The 17,052-nt window shown below is 32.5% G+C and overlaps 2 protein-coding genes across 2 annotated transcripts; both read left to right on the plus strand.

Annotated features, from left to right (window-relative positions):
- The first annotated feature begins 1,731 nt into the window (after positions 1–1,731).
- On the plus strand, positions 1,732–3,768 carry LOC118057358 (rhomboid-like protein 14, mitochondrial). The gene is made up of 2 exons (XM_035069915.2): positions 1,732–2,166; positions 2,533–3,768. The coding sequence occupies exons 1-2, from the start codon at positions 1,960–1,962 to the stop codon at positions 3,310–3,312; spliced, it is 987 nt and encodes a 328-aa protein (XP_034925806.1). The 5' UTR covers positions 1,732–1,959; the 3' UTR covers positions 3,313–3,768.
- Positions 3,769–10,015: 6,247 nt separating this feature from the next.
- On the plus strand, positions 10,016–16,429 carry LOC118057359 (DEAD-box ATP-dependent RNA helicase 50). Its single transcript, XM_035069916.2, has 8 exons — positions 10,016–10,389; positions 10,616–11,034; positions 11,401–11,595; positions 13,058–13,245; positions 14,776–14,989; positions 15,218–15,349; positions 15,439–15,617; positions 15,813–16,429. The coding sequence occupies exons 1-8, from the start codon at positions 10,140–10,142 to the stop codon at positions 16,048–16,050; spliced, it is 1,815 nt and encodes a 604-aa protein (XP_034925807.1). The 5' UTR covers positions 10,016–10,139; the 3' UTR covers positions 16,051–16,429.
- Positions 16,430–17,052: the final 623 nt, after the last annotated feature.

Here is a 17,052-nt window from a genome sequence, read left to right on the forward strand (position 1 = left end):
GAACCTTTTGGTTCTTTGTCGTGCCCTGGTATTCAAAGAAATGTTCCACCCAATTGAACCACTCCGTTGAATTGTCTCCAGATAAGTGTGGAAATTCTAGCTTGGTTGATTTGGACGAGATGATTTGCCAGCCTCCATCTTATTTTTCTTGGTGGTGATTGCCATGATTTGAGGACTCTGAATTAGAGAGCAACATATTTGAAAGTCGATTGAGAGCTTCCTCAAAATGGTGGAGCTTGTCGTTCATATCAAACTCCATTCTCTGTAATCCCTCTTGAACTACATCGAGTTGAGACCCTAAGTGCTCAATTCGCTCCTTGTTAGTTCACATAAGAAACCTAGCTCTAATACTAATGACATGTTGTGTTTAAATGTAAATAAAAACATTCACAAAAATATCCTTTTTGGGTGAGGACGTACCACACTTTAACTAAAATAATTTTTTTTATCCCTTATTAATAATCCATGGCTACTTAATATAGCAGACCATATGCATGAAACTGAAAAACAGAGTAAGTTGAAAACAGAGGAACATCACAAGGCCACTACCAATAACCGACGCCTAACAAATGAAATAATAGAAATGAACTTCACGTATCACTGAAATAAAATGCAACAAAAAAATAACATTAAGCATAAATTTCTCCAACTACTAAGGCCCAATCTGTGCACACTGCTAAGACACAGTCCATGCACGTATTCACGCTACTCCCATGCATTACATCGTTATGTCCCGTTAACGTCTACTATCAACCTACTCCCAAATATTTGGAATTTCATTTGAAACCTCTAGCTGAACACCGTGGTTTATCATGCTCAACTATTCTAAACATAGGCATAAATTATGTCATTTTGTACTTTGAATTAACTTGGGGATTATAAAATTTAAGTTAATTTACACAAATTTGAGTTTTTAAAATAAATAAAATTAAGTTGAACATAATTTAAAATCTTCATATAAAAAAAATTCCTCAAAATTTAATTCACTTATTAACCCATTTGACTATTTGTTATAAAATTTTTATTTTATTTTTAGTTGCTTCTTAACTAATATTTATATTTATTACTTATTTACATATAAAAAAAACATTATTATAAAACCTAGTTTTATTCAACGAGTCAACTTCATAATTATCAACTCAAGATTTAGTTTAGATCTAATTTTTTTTATTAAATTGACTTGAGAATTAACATTGTCAAATCAAATTCATTCCATCATTAATGATGACACAATCAAAACCAGAATAATATTTTAATTTGATTTATATAAAAAAAAAAAAAAAACTTGCAACCACATTATTCTATTCTTTTTAATTAAATTGGCCTCATTTTTTTTATCGATTTAGCCAATAATAAGTTACTAAGGTTGAGCATTTTCGGTTCGGTTTGATTTTTATAAAAAAAAATAATAACCATACCGAAATTTTTTTAAAAAAATCGAAACCAGTTCAAACCGACCGATTTTGGTTCGGTTTGTTTTTTTAAGATAAAAACTAGTTCAACTAATTTGGCTCTGTTTTTTTATTTTTACTCTGTTTTTTTCCGGTTTGGCTCGATTTGGTTTTTTTTATTTCAAGTTTATAAAATCAAAATCAAATCAAACTGATTAATTTTTTTAAAATTTTAATTGATTTAATTAATTTTTTTTACGGTTTAGTTTTTTCAAATTGTTTTAATTTTTTTGATTTAATTAGTTTTTGTAATTGTTTTTTGCTCACTTCTACAAGTGACCATGGTCGGGTTGATTATAGAGAGAGAGAGAGAGAGAGAGAGAGAGAGAGGAAGCATCTAGAATTCCTTTCTCTGCAGGTAACCGACTTTAGCAGCAGGAGAGGATTAGCAGTGATGCTTTTTATAGTTATTTTCTATTACATATGTATGTATTTTGAATAGGCAGGAGAAAAGAGAAGAGGTAGATTTTGAACAATCGAGTTTGTTAGATAGATAAATCGAAGGGAAATGGATAGAAGAGGAAGCTTAACAAAGGGAATGCTGCCGCTGCTGGCAATTCACGCTGTAAGCGAGTACTATAGGCTGCCATGGAAACCTCCCGTCACCGCGGCTCTTCTCGGTGCCAATACTCTCATCTATTTGAGGCCTGCTTTTCTCCGTCATATCCTTCCCTCTATCGATCAAGTCTGGTTTAATCCCCACCTCATTCTTAAGGTACCTATCTGGGTCGTCGTCGTTGTGGTCATCATTACTATACTAGTAGAGTAGAGTAGATCCTACATGTTTTAATTGCTATTATTTGTTAATTGGGCAAATCAATCAATTGGGTTTCTCCAAAATATCAGAAAGAATCGGTTTTTCCAATATTTTAGAAAGAATCGATTGGTTGATTGATGATGGGCTTTGCTATTAATTTGCTAAAGTCTAGTGGTTTTACCTATCTTATTCTTTGTTAATTTTTGTATACAATTCTTAAGTGAAAAAACCATCTTGTGGTTTAAAGATTTTGTATTTGTAGGTTGTGTCCTAATTGTAGGAAATAACTGATGATGCCTTTGCCTTTTGCTTTTTATTGAGCAGTATAGGGACCTGAAACGCTTCCTGCTCTCACCATTCTATCATGTGAGTGACTCTCATCTCGTTTACAACATGATGTCGCTCTTATGGAAGGGAATTCAATTGGAAACTTCTGTGGGAAGTGTTGAATTTGCATCTATGATTGCTGCTTTACTTGCTATGTCCCAGGGTATTACACTGTTGCTAGCCAGGTCCCTCCTCCTCTTCTTTGATTATGACAAACCTTTCTACTCTGAATATTCTGCTGGATTTTCTGGTGTTCTCTTTGCCATGAAAGTTGTCCTCAATTCTCAGTCCGAGAGTCTTACAAATGTCTATGGATTGGTCATACCGGCACGCCATGCTGCTTGGGCAGAGTTGATTCTTATCCAAATGTTTGTACCTGGCGTCTCATTTCTTGGCCACCTCGGTGGAATACTTGCTGGGATTCTCTATCTGAAGTTGAAGAGAGCGTATTCAGGTCCAGACCCACTCACTCTAACCATCAGAACCCTTACCAATGTAATAAGCTGGCCTCTGAGGTTTGTGAGGAATTTATTTCAATTCCGGCGAGGACGCATTTCTGGTCGTGGAAGTGTTGGTGGGAGGCAGACGGGAAGGACAATGTCAGGGCTGTGGAGATGCCAAGCATGTACATATGATAATTCGAGTCTGTTAAGTGTATGTGAGATGTGTGGGACAAGTCGGGGTGCTCGTGGATTGTCCTCCCGTGAATTTTCAAGCCATTCTGATGACCTTACATTGGAAGAAATACGTCTTCGAAGGATCGAAAGATTTGGTTGATCATACTCTTAACTCATTTTATACGCCACCATTTGTTTGTTGATTCTGTAGCCAAGTTAGATGTGGATTGAGACCAGTTCTCAAGTTTGGCAGACCTCTCCGCCCATTTTTATACTCGAGGTCCCTTTTCTTTGAGATGTAGCTGGTCTTTGTTTGCTTTCGTGAAAGAAGTAGAAGATGGATTTTCCACTCAATCTCTTTGGTTGTGGATGCAAAGCAGAAATGAGCACTGGGATAGCCCTCAAGTGTTTGATGTTGTTTTCAAACATTAGATGATTGCTTTGTGAAAGTAGTGGAAGTCATCGATAAGTGTTTAGCGACTTGCAGGGGAAGGCTTTCTGGTTGTGTTTTTTTTTTTTTTCTAAAAAAAAAAAACACCTAAGATGTATTATTGTTTTACTGTACACATGATAGTTACATTGAAATTACTATTGGTGAAATTATTATTTTGTTGATCTCACAAAAAAAAAAAACATTACACTAGCCACTGGGGTAAAATAGTATTTTTACATTATTTATTAGTTATTATTCGAATAATCTAGGGCATATATAGATTTTTTTCATCACAAAGAAATTATTAAATCATCATTGAAAGCAAAATTTAATTCACTAGAGTCTATGAACTATTTTGTATTTTTACTTTCAAAGCACATTAAAATTACTAAAATATCTTTAAATACCAAGTTTTTTTAATTGGTTTACATGGTTCCTTTGTTTTCTTAATCTTGTTTATTTTTTTAATTATTATTATCAAAGTTAGCTAAGGGTTGTTTTGATAATTTTATAAATATAAATATTATTATAAAGATGATATAAATGCATGTCGAAGAGTAGGTGTTTCATTTGTTTGTTGGGCTAGTGTTAGAATATCCTTAGTGGCCTTTACATTATTGGGTGGCGCGTGTGCTTAATGAACTTCTAGCTACATATTGATGATTTTCTCTTTTTTTTTTTTTTTAATTTTTGCATCTATCGCTCTAATTTTTTAAATTAGCCTTTCCATTTGGTTTTTTTTTTAATATTTAGTCCATATTATTTTGATTATTATTTGCTTTATTTAAAATAATTTATAAAATTAGATTTTTTTTCAATTTTATCCTCAATTTTTTTTCATTTATCATAATTGACCTTATTCTTTTGTTTTTATCATTTTCTTGATTTATTTTATTTTTTTATTTTTGTCCCTCGTTATTTTATTTTATTTTTATACCAGAATTAGTTTTTATTTTCTTGATTTATTTTATTTTTTAATTTCTTCCCTTATTGTTTTATTTAATTTAATTTAATTTTTATACTAGATTTTTTTCATTATTTTTTTATTGCTATTTGTTTTAATTTTTAATCTTAGATGATTGAGAGTTTTGCTTCATGATTTTTTCAGGTTTGCCTTCTATGGGGTAATCCAATCTCATAATCAGGGTCGCAGGTTTTGAAAATTAGCTTCATTTAACTTCAATCTTTTTTATGTCATGTTTTTAAATATTATTTTTCAATTTCATCATTCGATATTATGTTTTTGGATCTTTAGTTTCATGGTTTTTGTTGCTTTTCATTATATGAGATTATCTTAATCTTATATCCCAAGTCACGAGTTAGGTGAGTTAATCTATATTGCCTCGGGGTTTTTTTTTAATACTTTTTAAATTGATTTTTTTTTTCTAGTTCCATCTTTCATCGTTTAGTTTGTTTGAGAGTTGACATCCATTGTTTTATTCAATTTTTTATGAGGTTATTCCAACCTTATAACCGAGATGTGAGCTTGGCATGCTGACTAAAGTTATATTTAAAAAAAAAAAAATTAATTTGTTCAACTTTAGATTAGCAAGTAATTGAATTTCAATTTTTTTTTTATTTTTCTCTTCATGAGGTTATTGCGTTCTCATTTAATTTTTTATTTGTTGTCAAATAAAATTGTTGATACCTTAAAAGACTATTTAGAAGGTATATTTTCATAACATTGGCAACACATTCATTTTTTTTATTAGTCATTGTCATTTTTTTTGTCATTAGCTTTTTTATCATATTATTAAATTAATCAAACTTACTGAACCTATTTGAATTAATGACTCGGCTCCCAATTTTTTCTTATTTTTTTTTTAAAACGCTATCATCACTTAAGCATTTTTTACATTATGAAAAATTTAACTTGGCGTATAACGTAGCACAAACCACCTATCTAGAAGAAATTATAGGAAGAAACAATTTGTCAATTTAGCATTCTACATATGATTCATATTTTTTTCAAAGTTATTGTTCATTTCGGCTCATTTTTGCATTGTGATGCATTCTAGTTAGAGATGCTTGTAAGTTGATCATAAATTTAAAAATTATTTGGCTTTCATTACTTAAATTTAGCATCTTATATAGTAAGTGGGCCACCTATACAGTGGAGATTATAAAAAGAAATAGTTTGTGATTTTAGCATCTTATATATGATTCATATTTTTTTAATAGTGTTATCCACTTTAACTCTGTCTTATACATTGTGATGATGTGACGTGGTTGGAGATATGTTTAGGCGAACCACCATTTAAAAAGTTATTTGGTTTATATCTATTTGGGAGTGTGTTTTTAACAATGTTTCAAAATTATATCTGCCTTGAAAAGACATCAAATTGATGCTATTTTTGAGTTTTTTTGATAATTTTGATGTGGTGGTGTCAAAAATAAAAAATTATTTTGATATATTTTTAAGAGACAAAAACTTTTAAAAAACACATTGCATCACAATATCAATTATCAAACACATATTGAGATTGCTTAAATTTGCTTTACATCTCAAATTGGGGTCAAAACTTGGATGATAGAGAAGCTATAATTGTACCTTTTCTTAAACTTTTTTTTTAAAAAAAACTGTAATTATAAAAACTACTACAATATCAAATACACACTTCATGGTTCACACAAACTCATTTTATTTTATGTATTTTTTTATGATGTTTTTTAGATATATATGATTCATGTTTTGAAACCTAAAAGGTTGAGAAATATCCAAGATAAATATCAATCATGTAATAAATCATTTTTTAAGCATGATAAATTTTAATATGATTTTTTTCTTAGTTAGAAATCTTTTTGGATTTTAGCTTTTGTGTTGCTAAAAATCAACGTGGCTAATTCTTTTTTATTTTTTATTTTTATTTTTTGTTAAGCTATCTTTATTGCTGCTCTCATCACCTCCTGACACTATTACTGCTAGTCTGCTAGTCTGCTACTCGCTCCCTCCCTCCCTCCCTCCCTGACACTATGACTACTAACGTAGAATAATTTCTTTAAGATTAACAGAGATTAACTATTTCTTAAGGAAAATATATTTTAGAAAATATTATACTAAAAGTAAAATGGAAATTTAAATCATAGATTTTTTTTTTTTTTTTTGTTGTGAGATAAAATTTTTATCTCACATTCTCTGTCTAAATTATAGATTCTACAAGAAGATATAATTGATAAAAAATTATTCTTCATTGCATTATAAATAGGATTAGAATTTGGAAAATAGAAAAAGGATTCCTATCTTTTAAAATAGATAGCTAACGTTTAGTATTAGTACTATTTTTTTGCCAGGGAGTGCAAGTTTTTTAAAATCAATTTTAACTTAGTTTTAAAATATTTGTAAGAAAAGTAAGGTTTAAATTTTGAAAAATAAATATATTTTATTATATGGATTTTTATTTTTTATTAATGCATATTTTTTTGTTTTATGAAAAAAAAATATCTTTTTTTATTAGTAGTGTGATTTTTAAATAAAAAATACACATCATTAAAATAAATATTCACACAAATCACAATTATTAAAGATGTATATCTTCAATCAAAACTTTCTTTCCTTGTTCATTTATTTCTTTTTTGTTTTAAATAAAATATGTTTTTTTTTATGTAAATCATTGTTTTTTAAAATATAAATTTATCACAATATAAAAAGTAAGATTTAATAAAAAAAAAAAAATCACGACTCGATAATTTGTAAGGCGATAAAAGAAAAAAAAAAGTAAAAATATAACTAATATTAAAAAAAATCATGTAAAAAATTTACAATAAAAAATAAGAAAGTAGATTTTTTGTTTTTAATATATATATATATATATATATATATATATATATATATATGCGTCTTTTAAACAACATAAATGAAATAATATTGGATCTGGTTTGACCACCAGATCCAAAGGCAAATCCAATGAATGTTGTCTATTCCATGTGTAGTCAATAATTATTGTTGGGTCTGATTGAGCAACTAAATTTAAAGGTAAATTCACTAGTGTTGGGCTTTGCTGTCAATAATACTCACTAGAGTTGAGCCCTACTCATAACAAGATCTAATAACATTGGGCTCTGCTACAAGGCAGGATTCAATAGCATTGAGCCTTGCTCTACAATAAGAAACAGATATACCCAAGGCTATTGTATTGATTGTGGGCAACTTTAATTTACAAGGTATGAAATTGGATAGAAGAGAACTATAGGATGTGCTCCCCCTTAGTGTTCTTGGTATCAACGAAAACTGGCTATTTTTCATAAGAAACTATTGGGTTGATTAATCTCTCCCCAAAACTTATACAGCTCCACATTGAAGGAGTAAATCCCAGCTAATTTTTTCATGTCTTCTTAACACAAAACTCACCAAAAATACATGTTTTACTAGGCCACCATTGTGACTCTGCATTTGATTGAAGAAAAGTTAGGATTTTCTGTTGCTGAGTTTAAAGACGAATTTAGGACATGTCTCTGAAGGTGGTGATGGAAGACCGAAGAAAATGATGAGAGCATTTCATTATTCATGGCCCTTTGCCAAGTGCTGCTCGAAGAAATCTAAGTTTTCTAAAGTTAGGATAACAATATCAAGCTCATCTTTCCAAGATGGTGTTACACGGGATGATGATTGAGCCATTAGCGTGCTTTGAGGGGATTCTTAATGTCTTGAGTGTGTATTGTTGGCATTGTGGATTTTAAGCGTTGGGGTTTGTCCTAGCAAGGGATGGAAAGAAGAAGTGAGAAAAAAGAAGAAGGCTTTCATTCCTTTTTTATTTGAAAGAAGTCAAAAAAAAAAAAAAAAAAACAGAATAGGTCCAGAGCTTTGGGCCTGATTGTCCAATAAAATCCAATATTCTCAGGTTCGGCTACCCAACAAGATCCAAGAATTGTTGGGACCTTCTGAGGCATGATCCATTGCTAATAGGTCACGTTGCCAGCAGAATCCAAAGCTGATGGGCCCTGTTGGGGAGCAACACTTAAAGCTAATGGGTCGTGTTGGGCAACAAGACCCATCGTTGATGGGTTTAATAATATATATAATTCAAAATTATTGAAAAAAAAATCTAAGCTCAAGGATGGGTCTTGTTGTCTAACAAGGCCCAACAAGGATGGGGGCAGCAGGACTCCGGTCTTATGGGTCCTACTAGGGGCAAGATCGATCGTTAATGGGTCCAGTTGTCAGCAAGACCCACTGCTAATAAGTTTAATAATATATATAATTTTAATTTTTTTTTTAAATCTAAGCTATTAGATCCTGCTATCAAGCAGGGCCTATCAACTTTGGGTCCAATTGCTTAACAAGACTTGATAGCGATGAGTTTTGCTAGTAGCTAGACCCATGAGCGACGAGTCCTGCCTCTCATCAATATCCAATAGCGTTATGGTTTTGCTAGTAGCAGGGCCCATCAATTATGATTATTTTTAAAAATATTGTTTTGAAAAAATATATTGAGATAATATATATTTTTTATTTTTTACATTTGATTTTGTATTTCATAGCATCAAATAATAAAAAAACATCAACACATTCATTTGCATTAAAGAAAAAATATTAATTGATTTTTTTTATTGACCTAATCTCCTTGGGTTTGGTTGTCTAACTAGATTATTAAATCAAAATAATACAAAATATTAAAAAAATATTTATTTGAAGTAAGAAAAAAATAAATAAAATTCAAATTAAAAAAAAATATTTTTGAAAAGTAACAACAAACATGCTTTAATAAGAAAATTCAACCCAATCTAAAATGAAACAAATTATCATCACCTAATTTTTATACAATATAAAAAAGTTACATCAATTTAGTTTTTCTTTACATCATGAATAAAAAAATTCAATAAGAGAAAATAAATTATTTTTTAAAGAATAAAAAATAAAGTTGAACATATTTTAAAAGGAAAAAAAATTAAATATATTATGTACTTTTAACCCAACTTAAATATTTTTATATTTTTTTAAAAAAATTGTTATTAATTCACGGAGCGCGATCCATATAATAATAGTATAATATTTCTCGTTGAATCATTTAACTTACCGGCGTGATGATTTAAATATTATATACTTATAAATCTTAAAATGGAAAGTGTAATTATAAAAAAATAAAATAAATTGAAAGATAAAAATAAACTATAAAAGCCTCGGTCTCAATATTACTATACAATCTTTATAATGAAATAACTTCAAAGTCCAAACTTTCAGAGTTAAAATTAAAGTTATTAAATTTATGATTTAGATCCTGAATTGAATATGTAATTAAAATTATTTTATTTCTTTTTAAAATCAAATTAAATTTTAATCAAATCAGTTAAATCATAAGTTAATTTCTATTAAATTGAATCAACTTTTATCCTAATTTCTCTTTTTTTTTTAAAATTTATCCGGTTCAGAAGCAGAGGCATTAAAAAAAAAAGAAAAAAAAAAAGAGGAGTCGCATCCGTAGATATTACAAGAGGCAGTGGTTAAAGTGGAAGTAGAAGGGGAAGTCGGGTTAGAAGAGAAGAGAAGAGAATATCTCTATTCCTAATTCCTATTAGGTATCGGCATCTATCTCCAAGCTTTAAGCACCAAAGAAGAAATGGCACATCCTCTTCTTGTAAGCTTGAGGCCCCAAAGCATTATCATCGCCTATCACGCCCACAGCCACAGCCACAGCCACAGCCACAGCCACAGCCACAGCCACATTGAATTGAAATTGAATAGAAGCAGTCCTAGGGTTTTGTCTTTGGTTAGAGCTGTCCCTCACCTTCAAGCCTCTGCTTCTCACTCTCACCTTCTCGATGATCTTCATCACACTCCTTCTCCTCCTTCAAATAAGGATGATTCAGGTTCTTTCCCTTCCTTATCTCTTTTTTTCTCAAATTGTTACTGTTGTTGTTGTTGTTGTTGTTTTACTCCTTATCTGATTTTGGTCGTGGAATATAATCTTTTCCAATTTTAATCGATTTTGTTACTTGAAATTTAAAAAATAATGTGGAAAATACATAAATTTCAATCTGCACTTATAATATTTTTAATTTTTATTAATATTTATGGGCACCGGCACTGTCATAGGTATTGAAACTAAGGGAGTAGCTGCAAATTTTGGGAAACTAAAAGCACACAAGTTAAAACTTATTGCCAGAAAGGCAAAGCAACAATTCAACAAAAACCAACATTTTCGAGAAGAGGAGGAGGAGGAGGCAGATAAAGAGCCCATCAGTAGGAATTCAGACGAGCGTGGTGTTAATAGGACATCAAGGCATGATATCAAACCTCGAAAATCCGATTCCAAAGTGGCTGGAACACATATTTCTTCTTCCCACTCAAGAGGTTGGGGTAAAGGAATCGACTCCAGATCAATGCAGGTTTCTATGCAACGAGGACATGAGAATGACTTCTTTAGTAGAAAATCATTTAGAGACCTGGGATGCACTGACTTTATGATTGAGTCTTTAAAAGGGCAGGTTTTTGTGCGCCCTTCTCATATTCAGGTACAATAATATCATGCCCTGTTGTTTAAGTGTACCACCTTTTCTCTTTCTCTCACTTCCAGTCAATGCTCCATCTCTGAAGACTCGAGTATACCTCTCATTCTAACTAACTTGCTTTAATTGTTATTTTAAGTGAACTAGCCTTGGAATTTTCTCTGCTTTATTTATAGCCTATGTTAGTTCCAGTGGTGACCATGTGTCGAGTAATCTAGCAGAGAGGCTTTCCTTAATTTGAAGACTTTTTTTTTTCCCATCTTTATCATGGACAGATTCGTATTTTTTAGAAACATTGCGCCATGCCTTGTGAAAGTGATACCCATGTGAGGTGCAACTTATATACATTTGTTCTGTCATGGATAACTGCAGGCCATGGCATTTGCACCTGTAATTGACGGGAAGAGCTGTATTATAGCAGACCAAAGTGGATCAGGGAAGACAATGGCATATCTCATACCTTTAATTCAACGTCTGAGGCAAGAAGAACTCCAAGGACTTGGTCAATCCTTATCTCAAAGTCCTCGAGTACTTATATTGGTGCCAACTGCTGAGTTGGCATCACAGGTTAGCTACCTTTACACTAAAGGCGATGGAAATCCACCTCATGTGATCTTGAAACTCTTTCCCTCATAGTTTACTCTGTGACTTCATGCTTGTTTTTTCTCGTATCATTTTTTTATGAGCTATGCATATGTGAGAAGAAATCAGATCACTTAGCATCCATTCTCTCACCAGCTTATGCATCTGCCACTACTCCAATTTGGTGCATCACCTTGTAAACTTTCCCTGATTACCTTCCATTAGTTTGTGGTAAATTATCTCAAAGTTGACGGAATAAACTTAAGCTTCTGAAATAAGAAGCACAGAGAATTAAGTCCTATAGATATGAATCGGGATGTAATGCTTCAACCCAACTTTTGGCATATTTTTAAGCGCTGACTTTAATGTTATAATGTGCTTTACTTATAGCTGTGCTCAGTTGTCGCACAACTTATCTGCTGTATGAATTGAGCTAGTTTAATGTGATAGAGATGTATGATAATTATAGGGGTTGAATTTTGCCCTGGTTGATCACTGTTTGTAAGAGATACTGATTTTAGGCTTCATCCAAAGCCATGTGAGATCCAGTTAAGATCCAAGTCCATGTTCAGAAAGGAAAATGCCTACATTCATTTGTAAGGATAAGTGAAAACTCACCTCAGTCTCTCAAGAGGATCAAATCTGTTGGGGATTTAAAAGAGAAGTGCTCTCTCTTTTTTAATAAGTTCAAAGACTTGAGCATTAAATGCATAAAACCCATGTTCTGTTAAAAGCTAAATCCCCTATCTTTCACCCATCTCTCTGTGACACTCACACCCAAACTCATTTGAGCATCAAAGGATTTGAGTTGTAGTTCGATTGACCATCAGGTTAAAAGCTGAAGCTATCAATGCAAGGTTTGGATTTACTGTGTAAGAGCCGGGGTAAGGAGCGAGTTCAGTTCCCCTCAGGGTGAAATTGGCAGCTGTTAGAGTAGCGGTCGGTGGGAATAGGACTAGCTTTCTTTATAGAATATACTCAAGTGCCATCCTCCAGGATTTAGCTGTTGAAGGAATGGGAACAGCTCTTGTTCACGAATCTGCTGCCATCGAATCTGTTGAGTTTGCTCCTATTGTATATAAGAGAAAGGCAGCTTAAAGGAAAGTGGTTGTAGAGAAAAATCCCCTTCCCGGCATTAGACTTTATTACCGGGCAATTCAAGTAGTCATTTATTTGGTACCTTCCAAGGAGCAGGAACTACCATTCTAAACCTTCTTCACAATGGATCATGGAATGTCCACTCTGAGGCCATTTATCTTAAGCAGTGCCTAAATTTTGTATATGATGTCATTGTCTATTGATTTTTATCCTATTTTCCCTATAAATTTCACAAATGCAAAGTAATACTTTTCTTTTCATTTAACTAAAAAGCATGGATATTTCATGCTATTGGCATCTGATTTTATGAATGCCTGGTGAATGTGTAAAGAAGACGTAACTTTTGCAGGTTTTGAACAATTGCAGATCGATGTCAAAACACGGGGTTCCATTTCGGTCTATGGTTGTGACAGGTGGATTTCGACAGAGGACACAACTGGAAAATCTAGAACAAGGCGTTGATGTTCTAATAGCAACCCCTGGTCGCTTCATGTTCCTAATCAAAGAAGGCTTCTTGAAATTACAGAATCTTAAATGGTAACCTTACTTCCATTGAAGCTTACTTGCTTTACATCTTATTGCTAAGCCTAAATGAAGGATTGGTATATGGTGCACATCTAAAAGTGAATTCTGCACTAATGTGTACTGTAATATTGTTTCTCTTCCTTGGTAAATGTTTAGAGGCAGCAATAATTGTTATCATCATTGTCAGTTGTCACAGCATTGTCTTAATTTTGACAAGAAATGACCATTATAATTAAGGATTTATCTATTTCATGTTTCTTTTTGGAGTACCATAAACCTATACTAAAAAATAAAGCATAAACTCTACATGGATGAACCTAATTGTCATTTTTGGGTGTAACTTTTTGTGTTTTATGTTTTCCGCTGGTGATAACAGCCCTGTTTTACTTTGCTTGATTAACAATTTGTGAGAACAGAGAAAGCTAGATTTTTCCCCTATATCAGATGAGGTGGATGGTCCAGTGAGGGCATGCAAACATGTACTATTTTGTTTTGTTTTCTTCTTTTTTTTTCGATGAAAGAAAACATACAAATAATAACTGTTGTTATTGATCTTATAAAAGCCTTCCATAAGTTGACTGTTGTTCCAATTAGAATGCAATGAAAAAATTGGTAAATATGGTTTGCATGAGAAACACCAATTGCTATTAACTAGTTAAAGGCACTACAAGCATGTGAGTCAAGAGCTGGTTGGAAGAAGATCCCTCGGGAGTCTGGGACATGAATAACCGTAACTGATTCCAAATACCTTCATGGTATATTGGATCCAAAATGGAATTTTTGTTGTTGTTGCAATGACTGTTTGTTCAGCTATTTTCAGTTTAAATGAAGTTGTATAGTTGTTGTGGTGATAATGATGGATGTGAGTCAATAATGGAGAGTAGATATTTTGAATTCCTTGGACACAAAACAGCGAAATGGAAACTTTCTTTTTACCATTTTTGTTTGTGTAAGGACATTAAACCAACTTGTTGCTGACTCCATTGAATAATGAGAAATAAATATTTTTGATGCCTCAAGATTTGGATCTTGCAATTTGCATTAAGAACACCTCTGGTAAGGAACTCTGCGAACTGTCAAGATGCGTTTTAAATTCTCAGTTTAGTGCACTACTCTACATGTGCTGTAACTTTGATTGCATCAGAAGCACTGCAATGGGTTTCCTTGTGCATCTCATTTCAGTTGTTCCTTTTATGCCATGAATTTGTATTATTTTTACTCTATATGTGAATTTTACCTTTTTTTAATTCTACAGTACGTACTTTTTGTAACCTGAGCCAAAAAGCAAAAAACAAGCATGCACCAAATAAATTCATAAGGGAATATTTTTCCGTGATGTTGAATCATAAGGCACATTTAGCATGATTCAATAACTCTGACCACAATCTGTGTTGAATGCACATCCATTGCCAGCTTAAGCAACCTGTCAGCGGTGGTTGCAATCACCACAGATTTGTGTCTCTATGCATCTGCTTATCACATCAGTTCTCTGCACTACATCGTGCCTGTGCTAAATGCTTCATCTGAACCTCATTTTTGCAGTGCTGTGCTAGATGAGATAGACATACTGTTCAATGATGAGAATTTTGAGGCTTCCCTGCAAGGCTTGATCAATTCTTCTCCTGTTACCACACAATATTTGTTTGTGACTGCAACTTTACCTGTAGATGTATGCAATAAACTCATTGAAGTCTTTCCTGATTGTGAAGTCATCATGGGACCTGGTGTGCATCGTACAAGTGCCAGGCTTGAAGAGGTTGGTTTTCTATTGCTCTTTCCCCCCATCCTTACCACCACTCATAACATACGAGAGCCCTCTTGGTGATGAGCTCTGCTGGTAGCCAAACTGTTCTATGGGTAAAGTTTAGCCATTATCAAGGACAGTGCTGGCATCCTTCATATGATCATAACTAATAAATATGAAGACATTTTAGAATATGGAATATGATAACAGTTAACCTACATGGTCATGTGCATTATGTAGATTCTAGTAGATTGCAGTGGAGAAATTGAGGCAGAAAAAACTCCTGAGACAGCATTTCTCAATAAGAAATCTGCTCTTCTGCAACTGGTGGAGCAAAGTCCAGTTTCGAAAACAATTATTTTCTGTAATAAGGTAAATTTGAGCTCTGTGTATGGGGGAACTTATCTGACCTTTTATTGTTGAAACTGGTAAATTATAAATTTTTCCTCCTAAAATTACAGATTGAGACTTGCAGAAAGGTAGAGAATGCATTAAAACGTACTGATAGAAAAGGGACTCTTGTTCGAGTTCTACCATTCCATGCTGCTCTGGCACAAGAATCACGTCTCGCAAATATGAAGGAGTTCATGAATCCTTCTCGGCCCAAAGAAGAGTCTCTCTTTTTGGTTTGCACTGATAGGTACGGTGTTTGCTTATTGCATGAATTATATCCAGCCTTAAGCTATGCTAACAGACAGCTCTAAATCCGCACCCTTGCATCCACAAAACTTGAGAGAAATTGCTTTGCATTAAAGATAATTTGACCATTTCTCATTTGCATCATAATTGTTAAAACTTAATATAGTAATAATTATATCTCTGAAACTTGTGGCAGAGCATCGCGTGGAATTGACTTTTCTGGTGTGGATCATGTGGTACTCTTTGACTTTCCACGTGATCCAAGTGAATATGTGCGCCGTGTTGGAAGGACTGCCAGGGGTGCCAGAGGAAACGGGAAAGCTTTTATCTTTGCTGTTGGGAAGCAAGTTTTTCTTGCACGAAAGATAATACAGAGAAATGAAAAAGGTCACCCGTTGCATGATGTGCCATTTGCGTATGAGCAGGTGGGTTAAAAAATAGCATGCTGCACTACAGAAAGACCTCCTGGAGATGTGCAGTTTTTGCAGTACCCATGAGCATCTGGGAGGGAAGTAAAAGTTATGCTCTCGAAGGATCAATTCTCGCTAGGGAAATTGCTCTGGGATAGGCTATCCTGTTTGGAGTCCTGCCTGCTTCATGAGCTCTAGGAGGTGATTTCTTTCCCTTCCTTTTCTTTTGTACTCTACTCTTTCTTAGGAGGATGTGTTCTTCTCCCTCGTTTTTCAATCTTAGCTGTTCATATATATTGAAAAACGAATGCACACTTCTGGCCAACACTGCTAGATCACTATGTGCTCTCTCCCTCACTCACCGGGCATGTCCTTATTTTTCCATGTCTCTATGTTTTAATCATGAGATGGTGTGTTTTAGAGATACTACATAAAAATTAATTCTAAGAAAATTAAAAAAATCAATCAAATACTTGTATAGGAATAATATTTGAATAAAACTACTTGTATGTAACACAAATATATAAGGCACAAATATGAATATAAATTTTATTCAAGGTTATACTAAATTCTAACATGATTATATTATAGTTTTTTACAAATCTTTTTATTTTAAAAAAGTTCTTTTTAATATGTATGAGACATATACAAATAAATACAATTTTTATTCTACCATTTCACTAAGGAGTTTTTTTTATTGTTAATAGAGTTTGGAAAAAGGTATAATTTCTTCTTCTTTTTTCCTAAAAGAATCAAAGATAACATAAAAAATAACCAAAAGGTTCACTATAAAAAAACAAAGGTCTAATTTAATAACTTTATTGAATTTTGATATAATTTTCTTATTTTTGAATTTTAATTATATGTCGTATGCATGAAACTTAAAAATACAGGCATGAGAAGAAATTTTATGAACTGTTTTATTATTTAAAGGTGTCTTCTTTTAATATTATTAGTAGCGATGAGAAAAAAGAAATAGCACAAATTTTATGAATATTATTGTCTAAATGACACAAAAATAAAGAA

The sequence above is a fragment of the Populus alba genome, chromosome 10, assembly GCF_005239225.2.
Source record: "Populus alba chromosome 10, ASM523922v2, whole genome shotgun sequence".
Taxonomy (NCBI): Eukaryota; Viridiplantae; Streptophyta; class Magnoliopsida; order Malpighiales; family Salicaceae; genus Populus; species Populus alba.

Bases quoted from the DNA above. Each gene is read 5' to 3' on its own strand.
- LOC118057359 (XM_035069916.2), top strand. From the start codon at position 10,140: ATGGCACATCCTCTTCTTGTAAGCTTGAGGCCCCAAAGCATTATCATC. The intron at 13,246-14,775 runs GTAACCTTACTT...TCATTTTTGCAG, and splicing joins AAATTACAGAATCTTAAATG to TGCTGTGCTAGATGAGATAG. The intron at 14,990-15,217 runs GTTGGTTTTCTA...TGCATTATGTAG, and splicing joins CAAGTGCCAGGCTTGAAGAG to ATTCTAGTAGATTGCAGTGG.
- LOC118057358 (XM_035069915.2), top strand. From the start codon at position 1,960: ATGGATAGAAGAGGAAGCTTAACAAAGGGAATGCTGCCGCTGCTGGCA. The intron at 2,167-2,532 runs GTACCTATCTGG...TTTATTGAGCAG, and splicing joins ATCCCCACCTCATTCTTAAG to TATAGGGACCTGAAACGCTT.